Source organism: Cricetulus griseus, chromosome X (assembly GCF_003668045.3).
Source record: "Cricetulus griseus strain 17A/GY chromosome X, alternate assembly CriGri-PICRH-1.0, whole genome shotgun sequence".
NCBI lineage: Eukaryota > Metazoa > Chordata > Mammalia > Rodentia > Cricetidae > Cricetulus > Cricetulus griseus.
Genome location: NC_048604.1, coordinates 19,833,324 through 19,852,527, shown reverse-complemented (window position 1 = coordinate 19,852,527; position 19,204 = coordinate 19,833,324). Strand labels below are relative to the sequence as shown.

Sequence of the window (19,204 nt, the reverse complement as noted above, 5' to 3'; positions counted from 1 at the left end):
ATGAATGTACCTGATATTGTCTTAGCTTAGATGCTAAACAGGACCAGGCATAACTATTACTTAGTATTTGAAAAGGAGAATGTTCACTTAATCACCAAAAATGTATTCATTGAACTCACTGTAAGACCCTGAGGGTGCAAATAGTACAGGCAAGATATTTTAGAATGTGAAGGAGAATGTAAGTTAATATATGCACAAGGGAACCAATGCAGAGTATCTTCCATACAGTGGAAGCAGCTAGGATAAAAGATGCACTCCTCTCTGTGTGAGAGGTTCCCCGAAGCTTTGCTTCAGAGAAGCAAGGTTTGAATTAAGAGCATGAAATACTAAATCATATATTTAAGAAAATCTGGTGACAATCAAGAGGCCCTTTTTTCATTCGAGCTTAAATGTCAGACCTTACTTTATGCCTCTGAAATACTGTGGATTTCATGGCTACTCTTTAGGTTACCATTCCTCCATAAAAATCACCCCTACCAAATTAGTACATTAGAACCAACAATTGATTTATGTTCATGGATCTTGTGGATCAGAAATCTGGGCATGCAAAGTTATGGTGGCGCTAGCCTTGAATCCCATGACCCAGGAAGCAGAGGCAGGAGGATGTCTGTGAGTTTGAGGCCAGCCTGGACTACAGAGCTATTTCCAGGACAGCCAGGGCTGTTACATAGAGAAACCCTGTCTTGAAAAACCAAAAAGATAAAAAGAAAGAAAGAAAGGAAGGAAGGAAGGAAGGAAGGAAGGAAGGAAGGAAGGAAGGAAGGAAGGAAGAAACCTGCACATTCCACAGTGGGAATGGCTTATGTCTACCCCATGTCTGGGACTTCATTTAGGAAAGTTTTATGACTAGGCAGGTCTTGACAAAAAAGAGGAGTCATCTAGAGATGTCTTGGCTCACATATTTGACTGTTCATGCTGGTATCTGTCAAGTAATGCCTTGGTCACATTCAATTAATGAAAAGCATTCCATCCATTCCATCCCACTTCCAAATAGAAAGAATATCAAAGGATTTATGTATGTGTGATGGACCTTATAGATCTTATATGAAATCCCCCAAAGACCATTAACTAATAAACATGTACATGAGAGAACAAGAAAGAGCAATGGGAAAAAAGAATCTCCTCATACCCTCTCCATGTGGCCTTCATTCTGGGGACCTTGTGGTATTCAGACTTCTTATAAGGTATTTTAGTGCTCTGAAAGAAGGTTTGCAGTCAAGAAGGCCAAATATACACCACTTTCTATGTCCCAAATGTGGAAGTCATTTCCTCTGTCCTCAAAGCTACTGCTGTACTAAGAATATCAGTTATTGGTGCCTATACCATGCTGTATTGTTCCAAGTCATAATCAGATTGGATTCAAAATGGAAAACATTAATTCTAACTGTTGATGCTAAGACAGTTAATGAATTTAGGAGCATGTTTTATATTCTCCTGAGCTGCCCATCTACCAAATCAGAACTACTGAGTATCTATTCATTTACTAAGTAGGGATTGAATATTACAAAACCATTTTTATAACATATTTTGAAAACTTTTTTGGGGAAAGGCAAGGAGTTCCAAGAGATACACATGAAAAATAAAAATATACAAATTATTTCATAACCACTAATTTGCTAGGTGGATTACTTTAATGAAATTGAAATTGATCCTAAGTGGTGAGATGTGATGGTAAGTGTGGAGAATTCAATCTATACGAGGTAGTCAGGAAATATCCAGCTGGTGGTAAATTTAAGGAAGGAGTGTGCGGGGAGCAGGGGGAGAAATTAACAATATCCAGGTCTGCGAAAGAGTATTCTAAGCAGAAGGAATACCATATGCAAATATTCTAACGCATAGAAGAATCTGTATATTCAAGAACTAGGAGTAAGGTCCCAGTGTGAACAGAGAACACAAAGAAAAATAATGGTACAAGATAAGGTCAGACTGGTAGATAGGGGCCAAACATGTAACTATTGAATAGGTCCCTTAACTCTTAGCATCTCTTCTCTAATTAAGCACTGGCTTTATTTACTTTAACACTACTTGTTGTCAGAAGGGTGATTATTTCTTTCCATGGAAAGAAAATATGAGTTAATAAAAAGAGGAAAAATGTGGTTTCCATAGAACTAGTAAAGTGGAGCAGTGTGATGACATTTGAGCAGCCATTAGGAGTTGATGCTAGGTATTAGGGGCCAAAGCCTTTCCATAAATTAATGTGGGAAACACATTGGTTCAAAGCATGTTGACTTTTGTGCCAGCAATGATAGTGAATTAAGACCTCAGCAAAACAGACACATCAGAAACTTGTCTCCCATTTTTCTAGCATATGCATTTAAACGACTTCACAGTGATTCAGATAACTTCCTGATCCATACTACTTTGCTATATCAAGAGAGGGACCAATGACATCCACAAATGGTACTGACAATTAATGTAAAAATAATAATTAACATATGTCAGAAACCTGTCATGAGCTATCATCTGATTTCTGCTCTTGGAAACCTTGGGAGGCAAGGTGCTACTAGTATTTCCATTTTTCATATGAGAGATTTGAAGATCAGAGAGGCTAAGTTACTTACTTAGTTGTCAAAAACTGGTGTAAGTGGCAGACCAACTTTTTAAAGCATTATTGAATACAATAATTCTTCTAGATAGCAATTAAACAACTAGGTTCCCCAAACGTGTTATATATAGTGCTTCTAAAAGTGAAAAGTTATCTAAATTTTAATTGTTGTACAGATGCCTGGCTTCATATTGCCCAAACTGCAGCCTGTGCAAACCTATTTCCCCTTGTTCAAGACATTGCCTTCACATCCTAATTAAGATTTTTCCCAATAAGTTCCAGCAAGGGTTAAGCCCCTAAATTTACACAGAGTACCATTTTGAACTTCAGGAGAGTATAGCTTGTAATATTCCTCCCTAAGTACTTTGAATAAAGTGATATGCAGAAAACGACTTGCCTTTAATAGATTTCTTAACCTGATCTCAATAGAGCCCTTGCTCAGGTATTAAAACAGAAGAAATCCAATTAGCTGTAATCGTTATGCTGAGTGGATATGTTGCCTTCTCCTTGGCAGATCGGAGCTACTCTGTCACGGAAATGGTGGCTTAGCTTTTCCACATGGACATGCTCTTCTCTCCTTTTCTTCACCATACTTCTCTTCCCCAAGTGCATCATGCAAGAATGGAAGTATCAGGAATTGATCACCTCAATAGAGAGCAGTCCTGTTCTTAGGACGTGACAACACTTATGCTTCCTTGTCTTGACTTAGTTGAGCAAATGTTAACTGGATGAAGGCTGAATCTGATACTTTGTAGGTGGTTCAGCTAAAAGAATGAAAACCTGACGAGAGAGGTTCACAAGAAACAGGTTTTGTGCCCAGAATTTGCACTTACACTAGATGTTTATGATTACATTGTTATTTACCTTTTTTGTCAGTTAAGCATTGTAGCTGAAGTCCAAATAGATATGTGACAAGGACCTTGTCCTAATAGACTCAATAACTTGCCTTTCAAAGAGAAGTCTTCTTGTGTCCACATAGGTTTCCATGGTAGTCTCTAAAATTGTGGTGTTCAACATATTTACCTTTAATTGACACTGATTTATTAACCAGGGATACCTTCTCAGAGGGTGATTAATTTAACCAAGTGCTCACAGATATCACCAAATCTATATGCCCTTTTAAATATATCTACAAGTCAGCATAAATATTTTAAATTTATCTTTTGTTTTGTTTTTTCAGAGGAGGGGTGATGTCTCTATGTAGTCCTGTAAGTCCTGAAGCTCATACCTAGGCCAAGCAGATGTCCAACTAACTCACAGAAATCCATCTGCCTCTGCCCCCCAAGTTTTGCAATTAAATGTGTGCATAACAGCCAATATTAATTTATCTTTTGTGCACATACTCTATACATTGCACATGATACATTGTGGAGAGCTCTATATATAAGCACACAGGGCTGGCTTGTTCTCCACTGTTGCTTGTTTATTTATGGACATATTAGAGTCATATGTGTGCATGGCTTGGATTCTTAAAACCACTCACATTGCTTTAAATCCTTCTGTGTGGATACTACTGAAATAAATAACTTAAAATAATTTTAATTCTTGAATATTTTTATCTCTTTCACTTTCCTTGTTACTTTGGAGAGGAAGACTGTGATTTCAATTAAATTCCATTGTTTTTTCCTTCTTTTCTCATCTAAGCCATGTTCTCCTAAGAAAAATAAACTGTAGTTTTGTCTTCCACTGTCTAAGGAAATGCTTCAGGGTTTTGACTTTGCCTCAGTTAATATAAACAGTGAGTTTGGTGCTAAGCAACCTATGGAATCAAATTCAAATTCTTGTTTCAAGACTGTCTAGATGGGGACTATTGACATCTCCACTTGGTTTTCAGTATGCATTATGAGCCAGTACAATTCTCCAACCTTCTTTGACCTGGTATGTATGTCATTGTACTAATTTTCTCAGAGATACCTTCACATCCTTGTTCCTCAGGGTGTAAATGATAGGATTGGCAGCAGGAGTAAAGACTGTGTACAGAAGGGAGAACAACTTCAATACACCTTCATACCTAGGTATTGATGGGATGCCATAAACGATGCCCAAAGTCCCATAATAGAGACTGACCACTGTCAAGTGGGATGAACAGGTAGAGAAAGCCCTCTGCTTCCCTGTGGTAGAAGAAATTCCTAGAATGGTGCAAATGATACGAATATAGGAAGCCAATGTCAGTAGGAAGGGAACAAGAGCAAATAAAGAGGTGCATATAAAAGAAGTCACTTCAACTACCTGAGTATTACTACAGGCCAGTTTCATGATGGGCTTCAAATCACAGAAAAAGTGGTCGATCTCATTGGCAGAACAAAATGATGAACGAAAAATCAAAATCATGTGCAGGATAGGTGCCAGAAATCCAGCCAACCAAGAGGCCACTGCGAGCTGGAAGCAGCCCCAGAAGTTCATGATGCAGGAGTAGTGGAGAGGTTTGCAGATGGCTATGTATCTATCATAAGACATTACAGCAAGGAAGAAGCACTCTGTCGCTGCCAGGGAAGCAAAAAAATAAAACTGACAAGCACAGGCAAAGAAGGAGATAGGCACATGGGCCGATAACAACGTCCTCAGCATTATGGGCTCAATGGTTGTGGTGTAGCCAATCTCTAGGAAGGAGAAGTGACCAAGAAAGAAATACATGGGTGTGTGAAGACAGCAATCAGCGGATACTACAGCAAGAATTATAAAGTTAGCCACGACAGTCATCACATAAATGGTCAGGAATATCCCAAAAAGAAGAAATTGAAGACCATGGAGATCACCAAAACCCAAAAGGACAATTTCTGAAATTTGAGTCATGTTTTCTTCTTCACTGATAGTCATGACTTGGATCTAAATGAATAAAAATTTGAGAAAGAACAATTGATCAAATACTATTTTAGGAAAAATCAAAGTGCTGAGAGGTTTATCCATATCAAGCCTAATTGGCTTCTTTGGGGTTCTGAAACCTAATGTGTTTGAGCACAGTCTCCCTGGAGCCAATGGAAAGTTAACTCATGGCTTAAATTGCCCTGTGGTATTTAGAATCTGACTATAACCTGTAGATGTGCACACTTGCAAACATTTATTTGAGAAGTAGGACCTAATGTCCAATCCTTGGAGAACTTCCTTTGTTTTCTTTTCTTCCTTTGATATTTGTGCATTGTGTTTCACTATGACAAAGGACATCTAGGTCTTAAAATGTATTTTCATAACAAGTCATCAAAAATCAGTAGATGAGAATAGTGAAGCAAGAGTTAGCTAGTGACAATAGGGAAGCAGTATAGAAAGTGGAAAGAGATGCATCCATATGTATATCACAAGTCTGCCGCGTTTACATGTGTCCCTTGGGACAAAGTACACTCCTTCTTTGACAGTCATTTTCCAAGCTACAGAATACTATATTAATTTTATATATTACATTTTACATAACTACTTGTCCATTTCAGGCACCTGCTACATTCAACAAATATGTCTCTACTATGAGTCAAATTGGTTTAGAACATAATGCTGAAGAAGTCTATTGAATAAGGAATACTCTGGATTTTCAGGATATAATATTCTGGTGGAACATAAAAACCTTGAACAAAGGAAGTGACTAACAGAAGAATTTTGAGCTATTCACTATGAATGTAACAAACAAATACACATAATAGGAAATATTCTCTATATGTGTGTGAGAGAGAAGGACATTTTGCCTGCTGTGGACAAGAAAAGACAAAAAAAAAACATATGGCCTAGGAAATAGAATGGAGTTAAGATAGCAAGGCAAGCATTGCAAGTGAGGATAAAGAGAACATTTTAAACAATGGACTAGGCCTTGACTCAGGAAAAAAAACTGTTTTTAGAAATCTAAACTAAGGAAATGAGAGAGAAGAGGGAGGAGACTGAGAGGGAAGATGATGAAGAGGAGGAGGAGGAGGAGGAGAAGTGGGACTATAGCAATTCATTTAGTTTCTTATAGGCACTCCTATAAAAGAGACTGTTTAAGTGCTGGACAACTCCATGGGAGGGTGTTAAGTAGTTAAGTTCTGTCTCCTGTGTAACTTCAAATACTTGATGCTATGCAACAGATAAATTAGAAACAGTGCTTCATAGAGTAAACGAATTAAAATACTGTTCAGTGGACCGTGTAAGATCCAATAGAGTATCTTATTGCCAAAAAGATAGAAAACAAAGTCATGTGTTTGGGAGGTAGAAATAATAAGATTTACTAACATTAAATGTGAGGAATACAGAAAGGGTATATGATCACAAAGGACTCTTGGGTTTCTGGTTTGAGTAACTGGTACTGTTTTCTTAGATGGTCAAGTTTGTGTGGAAGCAAAATTTCAGGAAAACACAAATTCACTTTGTATTAAGTCTGAGTGTATGAGAATTCTGTATAGAGAGGAAGGAGCACACAGCCACCCCCATTTTTATGGAAACCAGAAGGGAGGGCTCGGCTGGGATATAAACTTAGAAGTCCTCTGAATATGGATAGTATTCAAGGAAATTGGACTGGATGGCATGACCTTGAGAAGGATTATAAAATACAGAAGAATGCCTTACACTGGGCTTTGACTTTCTCTTTCATTTGGGTCAAAGAGAAACAAAGGAAGATGAGAAGATTAAAAAGGAGAGGTAAGAGAGGTGAGGTTGAAACCTAGGAAGAAATAGAATGAGAAGAGTCACCTTAGAGGAAAATTATTATACTTAAAGGTATTGCAAGATTGTGAGGCTAAAAGATTAGTCTCTTAATCTGGTTACATGGATAATTGATTGATGACAGCCATAGGTTAGTAACTGTAGAGAGGTAAGCATTACCCTACCTCTTCTATGCTGTTAAGAATGACCCCTTATAGACAGGAGGTCAATGATGCATAAATTAAGGAGGAGCTAATTTGGGGTAGTGGAATTTTTCAGAAAGTGAAAGAGAATGGAATGTAGAGCCGAAGTGGACAGGTTACCTTTTGATACAGGAAGGTACAACTTTGCTTTCTTGTTGTTTTTAATCAAGAGAAAGGCCACAGAACACAGTTGCTGTTAAATTGCTACATTTAATCTTAAGGAGAGGTCTACGTTTGCATTTGTAGTTCCTGTTCTTTCAGTAAAGTCTGACAGGTCATACTGTAAGGGGTGAACAAGTACATGTGGGAGGCTTGAGGGCAAAGGAAAGCTGTAAAACAGGCAGACCTGGAAGAAAGGAAGACTCTATTTCATATACTAGTAAACAAATCCTGACTCCTAGACAATATTGAGTGGATAGGTGATATTTGAGGTTACAATTTCAAGTCTGGGTAGCCTAAATAAGCCCATTTATCTATGATTTTTGATAGATGAAATGGTTTGTCTTTGTGGAAGCCTGGCTTCCAGAATTATTCTCCATGCAGATCTGAACATCTCTTAGACAATTAAGTTTAGCACTTGGGTAACTTTCACAGAAACAGGTGGTAATAATAAATAAAATTGAAGTTGAGAGGGGGATATTTTGGGGGAGTCCAAGGAGGGCATGGATATCATTAAAATGCATCATATGCATCTATGTCAGTCTCAAAACATAAATGAAAATATATCACTAAAAAAAAGCTTTGCCAATGCCTAGCTGCTAGGATATAAGAAGCAGATAGCAGGCTAAAACCAGTTTGGGAATCTGCCAGGTTTAAAATAATGGAAAGCAAGAAAAGCAGGGTAATTACAAAAAATCAATTGTACTTATAGATGGAAAGTCATTCCCTTCCTACTATTGATTATTAAGCCATAGGATGCTTAAGAAGCAATGGACTTTTAACCTATCATTAGAACAAACTCTCCATTTTCTCACTGCCAGGGAGAGTACAAACAAGGAAAATACATCTGTCTCTGTCTCTCTTTCTTTCTTTTTCTCCCCCCCCTCTCTCTCTCTCTCTCTCTCTCTCTCTCTCTCTCTCTCTCTCTTCTCTCTCTCTCTCTCTGTGTGTGTGTGTGTGTGTGTGTGTGTGTGTCTTTCTCTCTCTCTCTCTGAGGTTTTTGAGACAAGATTTCTCTGTGTAGCCCTGGCTGTCCTGCAGCTCACTTCATAAACCAGGCTGACCTTAAGCTCAGAGACTCTGAGATCTGCCTGACTCTGCCTTTTGAGTGCAGGGATTAAAGGAGTGCACCACCATTGCCTGTCTAAAATACGTTTCTTAAAGTCTGTGGTCTATTGAAAAACAGAGCAGGGCCTGGCACCAAGTTTTCATATCTAATTCTGGCTTCTTCCACTGTAATATACTTTATTTATTTGTTTATTTATTTATCCATCCACCAATTCATTTATGAACCCATTCATTTCTCTATTTATTTTCCTCCAGCGCCCCAAGCAAGCATTGTAATTGGTAACATGCAACTACTTCAAGGGAGTACTCCCAGCCAGTTAGTAGCTTACATGCTGTTAGCACAGCCCTTGGAAAATTTCCAGACTTTTTACTAGTTTTAATCCTTCTCAGTATCTTGTGAGGCATTTGGGAGTAGGTCTTTGATTTACCTCACTGGACTTAGGGAAGAGAAAATGTATGATATTGGTTCCACCGACACCACAACAAAGTTGTATTTCAATTATAACTCTTTTCCCTGGAGATAAGAAGTTAATCTTATGTATATTGATTTAAGTGTAAATTTATAAGACACTAATTACATTATGAGCCAGGAGTTTTGCTCAGGTAACTGGATAATGGGAACCGTATGGGATTGGCAACATTCTGAACTGAGCAGCAAATGTAGGATATTGCCATAAATTTCCATGACAGAGATGTAACAACAACAAATAGAAAAGGCTGCTTTAGAAAGGAAAAGGTTTGGAAAGTAGAATCTATGGCATATGATGGTTCAATGTCTGAAAACCAGAAGGGAGAGAGGCCTTCTGGAAAAATGTGCAAAAAAGCGGGGGGGGGCGGAGTAGGGGATCCATGTTGGTCATTGGATTTAGAAAGAGTTTTAGTGGAATGAGGGCTAAAGAGAATTGACAAGAGACTCAGATTTGGAGAAAAAAGAACACCTGAAAAGGATTTTAAAAATGAGTCATGGGAGTGAGACAAAAAAAAAAAAAAAAAACTGTCAGAGCCCAAGGAGGAAGTAGAGTCTTTAATGAAGGGATGTCATGAGTCCTACAATGTGAGGTGCAGCAAGCAGACTGCGGTGGGTGGGAAGGAGAGGGAAATAACAGACATACATTAAAATATGACAAAGAGTGTACATCTTTTGGGTATATGCCGAAGAGGGGAATAACCAGCCTACAATCCACAACCTCAGAGAAGCTAGGAAACAAGGAGGACCCTAAGAGAGACATACATGGTCCCCGGAGAAGGGGAAAGGGACAAGATCTCCTGAGCAAATTGGGAGCATGGGGGAGGGGGAGGGAGGTAGGAGAAAGAGGAGGGGGAGGAAAACATGAGGGATCAGGAAGGTCGAGTTGGGGGAAGAACAGAGAAGGAGAACAAGGAAAGAGATAACTTGACAGAGGCACTAGGGAAATGTCCAGGGATCCACAAGGATGACCCCCAAATAAGAATCTAAGCAATAGTGGAGGTGCTACCTTAAATGCCCTTCTGCTACAATGAGATTGATGACTGACTACCTTAAATGCCATTATAGAGCCTTCATCCAGTAGCTGATGGAAGCAGGTAGAGAATCACAGGTAAGAACTCCTGGAATCCAGTTATAGAGAAGGAGGAATGATGAGCATAGGGGTCAAGACCATGCTGGGGAAATCCACAGAAACAGCTGACCTGAGCAAGTGGAAGTCCATGGACCCCAGTCTGACAGCTGGGGAACCAGCATAGGATCAAACCAGGCCTCCCGAATGTGGTTGTCAGTTGGGGGGCTTGGGCAGTCTATGGAATAGATGGCAGTGGAATCAATATTTATCCCTAGGCATGAAAGGGCTTCCGGAGCCCTTTCCCTATGGAGGGTTACTCTCTCAGCCTAGATACACGTGGGAGTACCTAGGCCTTGCCACAAATGATGTGACAGACTTTGATGATCCCCCATGGGAGGCCTCACCGTCTTTGAGGAGTGGATGGGGGCGGGATGTGGAGATGGTGGGGGGAAGGGAAGATGGAAGGGAGAAGGAACTGGGATTGGTAATTTAAATAAGATGTTTTTATTTAAATTTTAAAAAGGAATATGAAGAATAATATGTTGCCAAAGAAGGGCAGAGAGAGAGAGAGAGAGAGAGAGAGAGAGAGAGAGAGAGAGAGAGAGAGAGAGACTAGACATAGAAGAATGAAGAGAAGACAGGAACCTTTTCATTCTTGATCTCCTTTGAAGGAGAGACTTAATCTAGCTCCTAGGCAAATAGTGTCACTACTGAGAGAAGGGAAGAGGAAAGACATGCAAGGGCATGCGTGTTTGAGGAAAAAGTGAATTCAAGATGGGTGGAGAGGCTAGAATGAGAAAAATCCATGACTGGAGGTTCTGTGTTGTGGGAAAGAAGAAGAATCCTTCAGAAATGATACAGCTGGTTGAATATGGATAGTAAGTATAAAGATAATTACCTCATACGTTTCCTCCCATTTGGTTTTGGAAACTTAAGCCATCCTTAGATATCTAGATGAGCCAATGATTGAGATGTTCACTTTACTTTCTTCAAGCCTGTCTTCTTGCTCCATCTATATTTGCAGAGCCCCAAACACTTTGTGTAGGAGAATAGTAAAATGCTAAAACAGGTAGCTGATTCTCGGTAACATTGCGGTGTTGTCCGACCAGGAGCTGATCCAGCAACAGGGTGACAGATACATCCTACACCTTCTAAGGAGATCGCACAGAGCCTTAAGGATCATAGCTTTCCACTATTCTTTCTGTTCATGAACAATTATAAATTTCTCTCTGACTTCCTTGAATATTACAAGGCCATCTAAAAAAGAATAATTAAGGAGTATGTCAGCTGAAGGTACTTTTAGTTTTCAGGTGGTTGTGACCAAAGCATTTTTGGCCCCTGCAGTGACCTCCTTCAGGTTTAGAATGAACAGAGTGCTCACCAATATATCTCCCTTTTAAACTTTCCAACAACCTTCTGCAAGCAGAGCCTGGGAGATAGAGTTCAAATAAGAAAACCAATTATCTTTAAGTTTGGCTCCCAGGGGAGCTTTGGTTTTTAATTGAGAGATCGATGCTGCATTCTCATGACATCTTGAACTTCCATTCAGTGACTGCCAACTAATGGTGTGAAATTGGATATTGGAGTATGTGACATGGCATATGGGTCAAATGAATCATCCATCGAGGTCAGACTCCAGAGGCTGTTGAAAGTACCAAGCAATAGTTTTTGGGGAGGGCACAATGGCTGAAAGTGCTGAAACTAATGACTGAAAACCAAGGCTTTCGACCCAGGTATCTCTATGCCTGTACAATCGGGTGTCTCATGCGTTCACACAAACCCAATTTTTCCTACTCTGAACTTTCCTGCTGACCTCACAACGTTGTTGTTTTACCCCAAAGCAATGTTGTCTGAAGAGACCCTGTAGTAGCTGCGGAGTCACTGTCCTAGCTAGTAAACACCATACATAATACATTCTCCTATCATATTTATAGAATAAATGAATGAGGTTGCTGATCACAAAAGTTGAAGACAGTTTTGTCTTAAAGTTCAAGGAGGTTTTGACCCTCCAAACCAGAAGTAGAACTCTAGTTTACCCTTTATATCATTAACTATTACTTGAAAATAGCCAAATTCCTCTTCACTTAGACAACCTTAAGTGAATTCTGCATACCAATAACAACACAACTGTTACAGTTTGGTTTTTATAATCAAATTATAAGTCCTCTTACACAAGCTGTCAGAGGCAGTTTTTCAAACCAGTTACCTTGTCATTAATCCATTCTTGGACAGATTGCATGTACCTCCTGGGTTCATTTCCTTGGCACTTGTTTATATGGTTCTTCTGCTTCCCAGGCTATGCAGTAAAGAGTTTGGAAGTGAAGCAGAATCTTTTTTTGTGAACCGTTTTCCTGTTTCTTTGATGCTATGTAAGCATCCTTTGTGTATGTGCTGTGTATGTGCATACAAGTGTCTGTGTGTAAGTGCATGCAAACATGTGTATACATGTGTTTGGAGGCCAGAGAACACCCTCAAATATCATTCCCAGTATGCCACCCAAATTTTGTTTTAGACAAGGCATGTCATAGGCCTGGAGCTCACATATTAGAATAGGTTGCCTAGCCAGTGAGCCATAAAGATCAGTTTTTTTTTTCTCTCCAGTGCTGGACTTACAAGCACACCACATGATCTCTGGCTTTTAAACTTGGGTTCTGAAGACTAAATTCAGTTTTTTTATGCTTACTGAGTTATCCACCCAGCCCCTATGTGGCCATCCATTAAGTATCTATTAGCACCATAGAAAACCAGAGCTCTGATATTGCCTTTAATTTCTCAAAACATCATTGCCATCATACCATCAGAAAGCACTTAATCAATAGTAGGTCCCTCCCTTGCAACTAGAAATCTTCTAAATGCTGAGAGTACAGATGTGCATGAGGAAGTCTGCAAAACTGACTGCATGACCATGCAGTTCAACATCTACTGCAAGAGGCAGACAAGAAAACACAATAATAAAATTGCAGCATGATCAACACAAATAGAACCTGTATATATTTCATTGCAAAGAGAATTTGAGGATCGATTACTGGAGAGGGAGTAACTGTGAAGACATGTTGGAGGACTTGTTGTTTGCTTTGATCTTTGCTTACAAAACCTTTTCTTATTAATATCACACATGCCATTACAAACCATTGGACTGTGGAGGATAAATAGCAGTCTGTTATGGGGAGAAGACTTTCAGTTAGGGAGTTCTCTAATGGCACTTGCTACCTGACTGAATGAATGAACACAATAAAGCCCATAGATATGCACATAATTTACAAATAAAGGCAAAGTTCTAACATGTATATAGGGAAACACACAGATGCTTCAGATACTGGTCTTGGACTTGAAGGAAATAAGAACGTTTCTGCTGAACAGCTCACCAAAGTGACACCTTCTCCTACTGCCCAGCTTATGGGTCTCTAAAGCTCAGCAGGAAGTTTAATTAAAGAAAACACAGTAAGTGCCACATAATCTATAAACAAAGAATGCCAGTCTAAAAATCAAAGGAGGCAATGTTTTTTAAATCTATGTTTTCTTCAAAAACTAAATTTTATGAACAATACATAATTTGCACACAGGGCATAATTAACACAGTAAGAGCAAGCCTCCCACTATCCCCAAGCCTACTAGTCATGCCTCTAAAATCAACAAGAACAAGGTTGTTGTGGGTGTCAGGGGGAGTTTTGTGTGCTTATACTATGCTGAACACATTCTTATTTCTCTGTATTTTCACAATAGTGGTCACTCAATGCAAGATGCTTTTATGGCGCTTTTAGTTTAGTTTATGTTGGAGACCTTTCTGTATCTGAACATATACATAGATCTAATCTCACTCATTTTAAAGTTTTCGTAGTCTTCTTAGGAAATAGTTGAGCCTTATTGCTCATGTATCAAGAATAAGATGTTGTTAACTAAAGCTCCTTTGCACTGCACTGGAAGGTTGTTTGTCATTTCCCTTATAGTTTTCTTGTTAAAAGTACAAGAGATCTTTGGGCAGTGCAAACTTGTTCAGCCACTTTGGAAATCAGTATGGTGGTTTCTTAGGACAATGGAAACCAGTCTCCCTCAAGATCCCGCAATTCCACTCTTAGACATATACCCAAAAGATGCACATTCATACAACAAGGGCATCTGTTCAAATATGTTCAGAGCAGCAATATTTGTAATATCCAGAACCTGGAAGCAATCTAGATATCTCTCAGCCAAAGAATGGATACAGAAAATGTGGTACATTTACACAATGAAGTACTACTCAGTGGGAAAAAACAATGGAATCTTGAAATTCACAGGCAAATAGATGGAACTAGTAGAAACCATCCTGAGTGTGGCAACCCACTCACAGAAAGACAAACATAGTATGTTCTCACTCATTTATGGATATTAGACATAGAGCAAAGGATTACCAGCCAGAGAAGCTAGGAAACAAGGAGAACCGTAAGAGAGGCATACACAGGCCCCTAGTGAAACAGAAAGGGACAAGAGCCTCCTGAACAAATAGGGAATGTGGGAAGAGGGAGAGGGGTAGGAGAAAGAGGAGGGGAGAAGAGGTTGGAGGAAGAGAACATGAGGGATCAGGAACATTGAGTCAGGGGAAGAACAGAGGAGAGCAAGAGAAGAGACACAGCAATAGAGGGAGCCACTATAGGTTTAAAGAGAAATCTGGCACTAGGGAATTGTACAGAGATCCACAAGGATGACCTCAACTAGAACCCTAAGTAATAGTGGAGAGGTTACCTTAAATGCTCTTCCCCTACAATGATAATGATGACTTCCTAAGTGCCATCCTAGAACCTTCTTCCAGTAGCTGATGGAAGCAGAAACAGACATCCACAGCACTGAGCCAAACTCCTGGAATCCAGTTTCAGAGATGAACAAAGGTGTCAAGACCATGCTGGGAAAAACTCCAGAAACAGCAGACCTGAGCAAGTGGGAACTCATGGACGCCAGTCGGCCAGCTGAGGAACTAACATAGGACCAATGGTTGGAACCAGAAAAAAATCATCCCGAGTGAGGTAACCCAGACCCCAAAAGACAAACATGGTAAGTACTCATTTATAAGTGGATACTAGCTGTAAATTAAAGGATAACCATGCTACAATCCACAAGTCCAGAGAGGCTAAGTAACAAGGAGGGCTCAAGGGGGATGGTCAGATCTCCCTGGAAAGGGAAAATTGAACGGATTTTCTGGGTGGCCTGGGGGTGGGTTGGGACGAAAACAGGAATGATCAGGTTGGGGAGGGGTAGAGGAGGAGAGTATTGAAAGAAACAACTGGAAAGGAGTGCATTTCAGGGTGAGGTAGAAACCCAGTTCAAGGGAAAGTCCTAGGAATCTACAAGGATGACTCCAGCTAAGACTCCAAGCAATGGGGCATACTTAGCCTGAACTGTCCATCTCCTGCAGTCAGTGGAGGGATTGGGACACCAACCCAGCTGCATTAACTTTGACCTATAGTCTGTCATGCCTATGGGATGCTCTAGGGGTAAGATAGGCACAGAGGTTGTGGGAGTGGCCAACCAATGACTGTTCTAGCCTCAGACACATGCCATGAGAGTAACCCACCCCTGACACTGCCAGGAGCCCCAAGACTCAGAACCTGGATGGCCCAGAGACCTAGGACAGAATCAAACATGACTGACAAAAGTCAATGTAATGATGCCTAATGATGTTCTGCTATATTAAGAGATTGGTACCTAGCACAGTTGTTATCAAAGAGTCTTCATGTAGCAACTGATGGAAACAGATGCAGAGACCCACAGCCAAACATTAGGGCAAGCTCAGGGAATCCTGAGGAAAAGGGAGATGCAGAATCGTAGGAGCCAGAGGGATCAAAGGTACAACAAGAAAACCCACAGAGTCAACTAACCTGAGCTCATTGGACCTCACAGACAACCAGGGAGCCTGCGTGGAACTGCATATACATGCATATATTTGACAATTATGGAGCTTGGTCTTCTTGTGGGATTCATAACAGTGGAAGGAGGGGCTCCCTTTGAGTCTTGTGCTGGCTTTTGGGACCCTATTCCTCATATTGGGTGGCTTTGCCCAATACAAGGGGAGATGTTTAGTCTTACTGCAACTTGATATGCCATGCTTTGTTGATATCCATGGGAGGCCTGCCTTTTTTTGAATAGAAATGGGGGAGGAGAAAATTGGGATTGGGGGGCACAGGGGAGGTATTGAGAGGAGCGGGGAGGGGAAACTGTGGTCTGGCTGTAAAACTAATTAATTAATTAAAAATAAAAGAATGAACTCAGATCCAACTGCCTCTGCCTCTTCAGCAAATCCTACAGAGAGGGAGGAGTAATGAGCAAAGGGGTCAAGACCAGGTTAGGGAAACCCACAGAAATAGCTGGCCTGAGCAAGTGGGAGCTCACGGACCCCAGACTGATCACTGGGTAACTAGCATAGGACTGAACCAGGCTCCTGGAACGTGGGTGTCAGTTGGAAGGCCTGGGGTTGGTGGGGGGGATGGGAGAATGGGATGGAGAGGGAACTGGAATTGATATGTAAAATAAGATTGTTTTGATTTAAATAAAATTAAATTTAAAAAACTGAAAAAAAAATAAAAGAATGAGAGTCCTGTAATTATGTTTTTCTCAAATAGCTGTTTTGAGATTTTGCTGCAAAAACTAACAAAAATGTCAGAAATTCTTACACACTGAAAGAGTAAATAAATTGCAAACTGGAAATTTTATAGCATCAGAAAAGAATGGATATTTGTGTTAATATATTTTCGCCATTATAAGAGTCAAAGTGAGTATCCGTGAATATGTTTCTAGTATCTCCTTCAGGTACCAAGGAGTTACATCGCTGACGCAGTATACACATATTTTTAGTTTTACTGAGTCCTGCCAACTTCTTCTTCAAAGTAATGTAGAACAGTTTGCTGCCCCGCATTCTTGTTGGCACATGATATTAGCAGATGTTTGTATTTGGGGCAATCTGATGAGTAATGAGTAGTATCACTATGCTAATTTAATCTGCATTGCTCTGATTAATAATGAGTATAATGTTTTCATCTATGTACCAGCCACTGAGGTTATCTTTTCTATGCATTGGCTGTGAATATCTTATGTGAAATTAACTTCGATTGTTTTAATGGATGTAATCCTTTGTACAGTCCATATTCATGTGTTAGTTGTTTCAAATGTCTTTTCCTTTTTTATTTAATTTAGAAACAATCTTTATTTACACATTAATCCCAGTTCCCTCTCCCTCCCACTTGTTGTTGATTTTGTTTTATTGCATTATCTTACAATACAGAAGGATATAAGGATAGATGTTTTGTCCCTTGCTGTAGTCAAATGAGTCAATCCTTTAAAACTTAAGTGAGGTTGTATCATATTCAAAGAGTCAGCTCCTAAATAAACAAATAAAACCCAAGCCAAACAGTACTATAGATTTAAGACAGAGTAAGGTAAGAAAATAATACCCAATTCTAAGATGAGGAAAAGAAAATTATTTTCAAATGTTCATAAAAGTTTAGAAATTTCCTTCAAAATTTAATCAATATAAGTAACTAAATGCTGCTCACTAGCCTCATTTGTGAACTATTTGAAGGACTACATAGTTAATCTAAATGGATTTTCAAAAAAGTTTAACTCTTCAGGAAATTCACCAACATTGTCATTATAGGGTATTTATAAAAATCAATATAAACAGGTATTTCTAACAGTTGAGTACAAACAGAAAATACAACTTTAAAGAGAGTAATATTTACTGCCTATGTGGGACAAATGACAATATGAGACATTATTAATATGTCAAACAGCTTCTAGATCTTTCATACATGGCAGGGGTACAAAATGGTTCAGCCATTTTGTAAATCAGATTTATGATATATTATGAAGTTCGACATTCATTTGCCATGTAACCTAGCACATGTGACTATATCACCTGTGCCTGTGTCTACAGAAAACAGAGATTAACGTCAATTGTCTTCCTCAATCACACTCTACCTTATTTTTGAGTCAAAGTCTCCCACTGAGCCTAAGGCTCATTGTTTTGTCTAGAATAATTGGCCAGAGATACTCTGGAATCCTCCACCAACAGCAACAGCACTGGAGTTAAATCCACTATCAATCCAGACTTCCTCCCTTTTAAATTTAAATTAGAAACAAGATTGTTTTACATGTCTAGTTCCCTCTCTCTCCTCTCCTCCCCTGCCCTCCCCACTGACCCCCTATCTCATCCCCTTTCTGTTCCAGAACCCCCTGAATGAGGATGTCAGTTTGGAGGTCTGGTTAATCTATGGGGCATCTGGTAGTAGATCAGTGTTTATCCCTAGCATATGAATGGATGTTGGGAGCCCACTCCACATAGAGGGATACTCTCCCAGCCTAGACAAGGGGGAAGGCCTAGGCCCTGCTCCACATGATATGACAGACTTTGAAGATCCTATGGAAGGCCTCACCTCCCTGGGGAGCAATCCTTTTATACAGGTGCTAGATATCAAACCATTCTCACCCAGGTCTGCACGCTTAAATACAACAAGCACTTGACCCACCAAAACACCTCCACCCCCCTTAGCTTTTTGAGAATCTTCTATACTGTCATCCATAGTGGGCATATTAATTTATAGTCTTACCATCTATGTATGAATATTCTCCCTTTTCTTCATCCTTGCTCACATTTGTTATTTTTTGTCTTTCTGATAATAGCAATTCTAACTGGAGTGATAGAATGTTTTATTTCGGTTTTGAATCTACATAACAAAGGATGTTGAACATATTCCATGTGCTGGTTGACCATTTGCATATCTTATTTTGAGTAATACCTACTTATTTAGATCACTTGTCCATTTTAAAAATCACATTACACAGATTCATTCAGTCCACCAGTCATTCATTTTTGCTGTTCAGTTGAGTTCTTCATGTAATCCTGAGGTTAACCAACCCCTTTTCAAATATATAGTTTGTGAGGGTTTTTGATTGTTTTTTGTTTGTTTGTTTCTTTGCTGTGAGGCAATCTTTCAATGTGGTATAATTATATTTGTCAATCTCTGCTGTAATTACTTCAGAGTCATAGGCACAAACAAAACTTTGGCACAGACAAATCTGAAATTTTCTCGTTTTTTTTCCCTAGTAACTAGTTCATGTTAGGTTTT

The 19,204-nt window shown here is 39.5% G+C and overlaps 1 protein-coding gene across 1 annotated transcript; it reads right to left on the bottom strand.

Annotated features, from left to right (window-relative positions):
- Positions 1-4,432: 4,432 nt before the first annotated feature.
- Positions 4,433-5,338, bottom strand: LOC100769787 (olfactory receptor 11L1). The gene has a single exon (XM_027433457.1). The coding sequence runs from the start codon at positions 5,336-5,338 to the stop codon at positions 4,433-4,435; it is 906 nt and encodes a 301-aa protein (XP_027289258.1).
- Between the last annotated feature and the right edge of the window lie 13,866 nt (positions 5,339-19,204).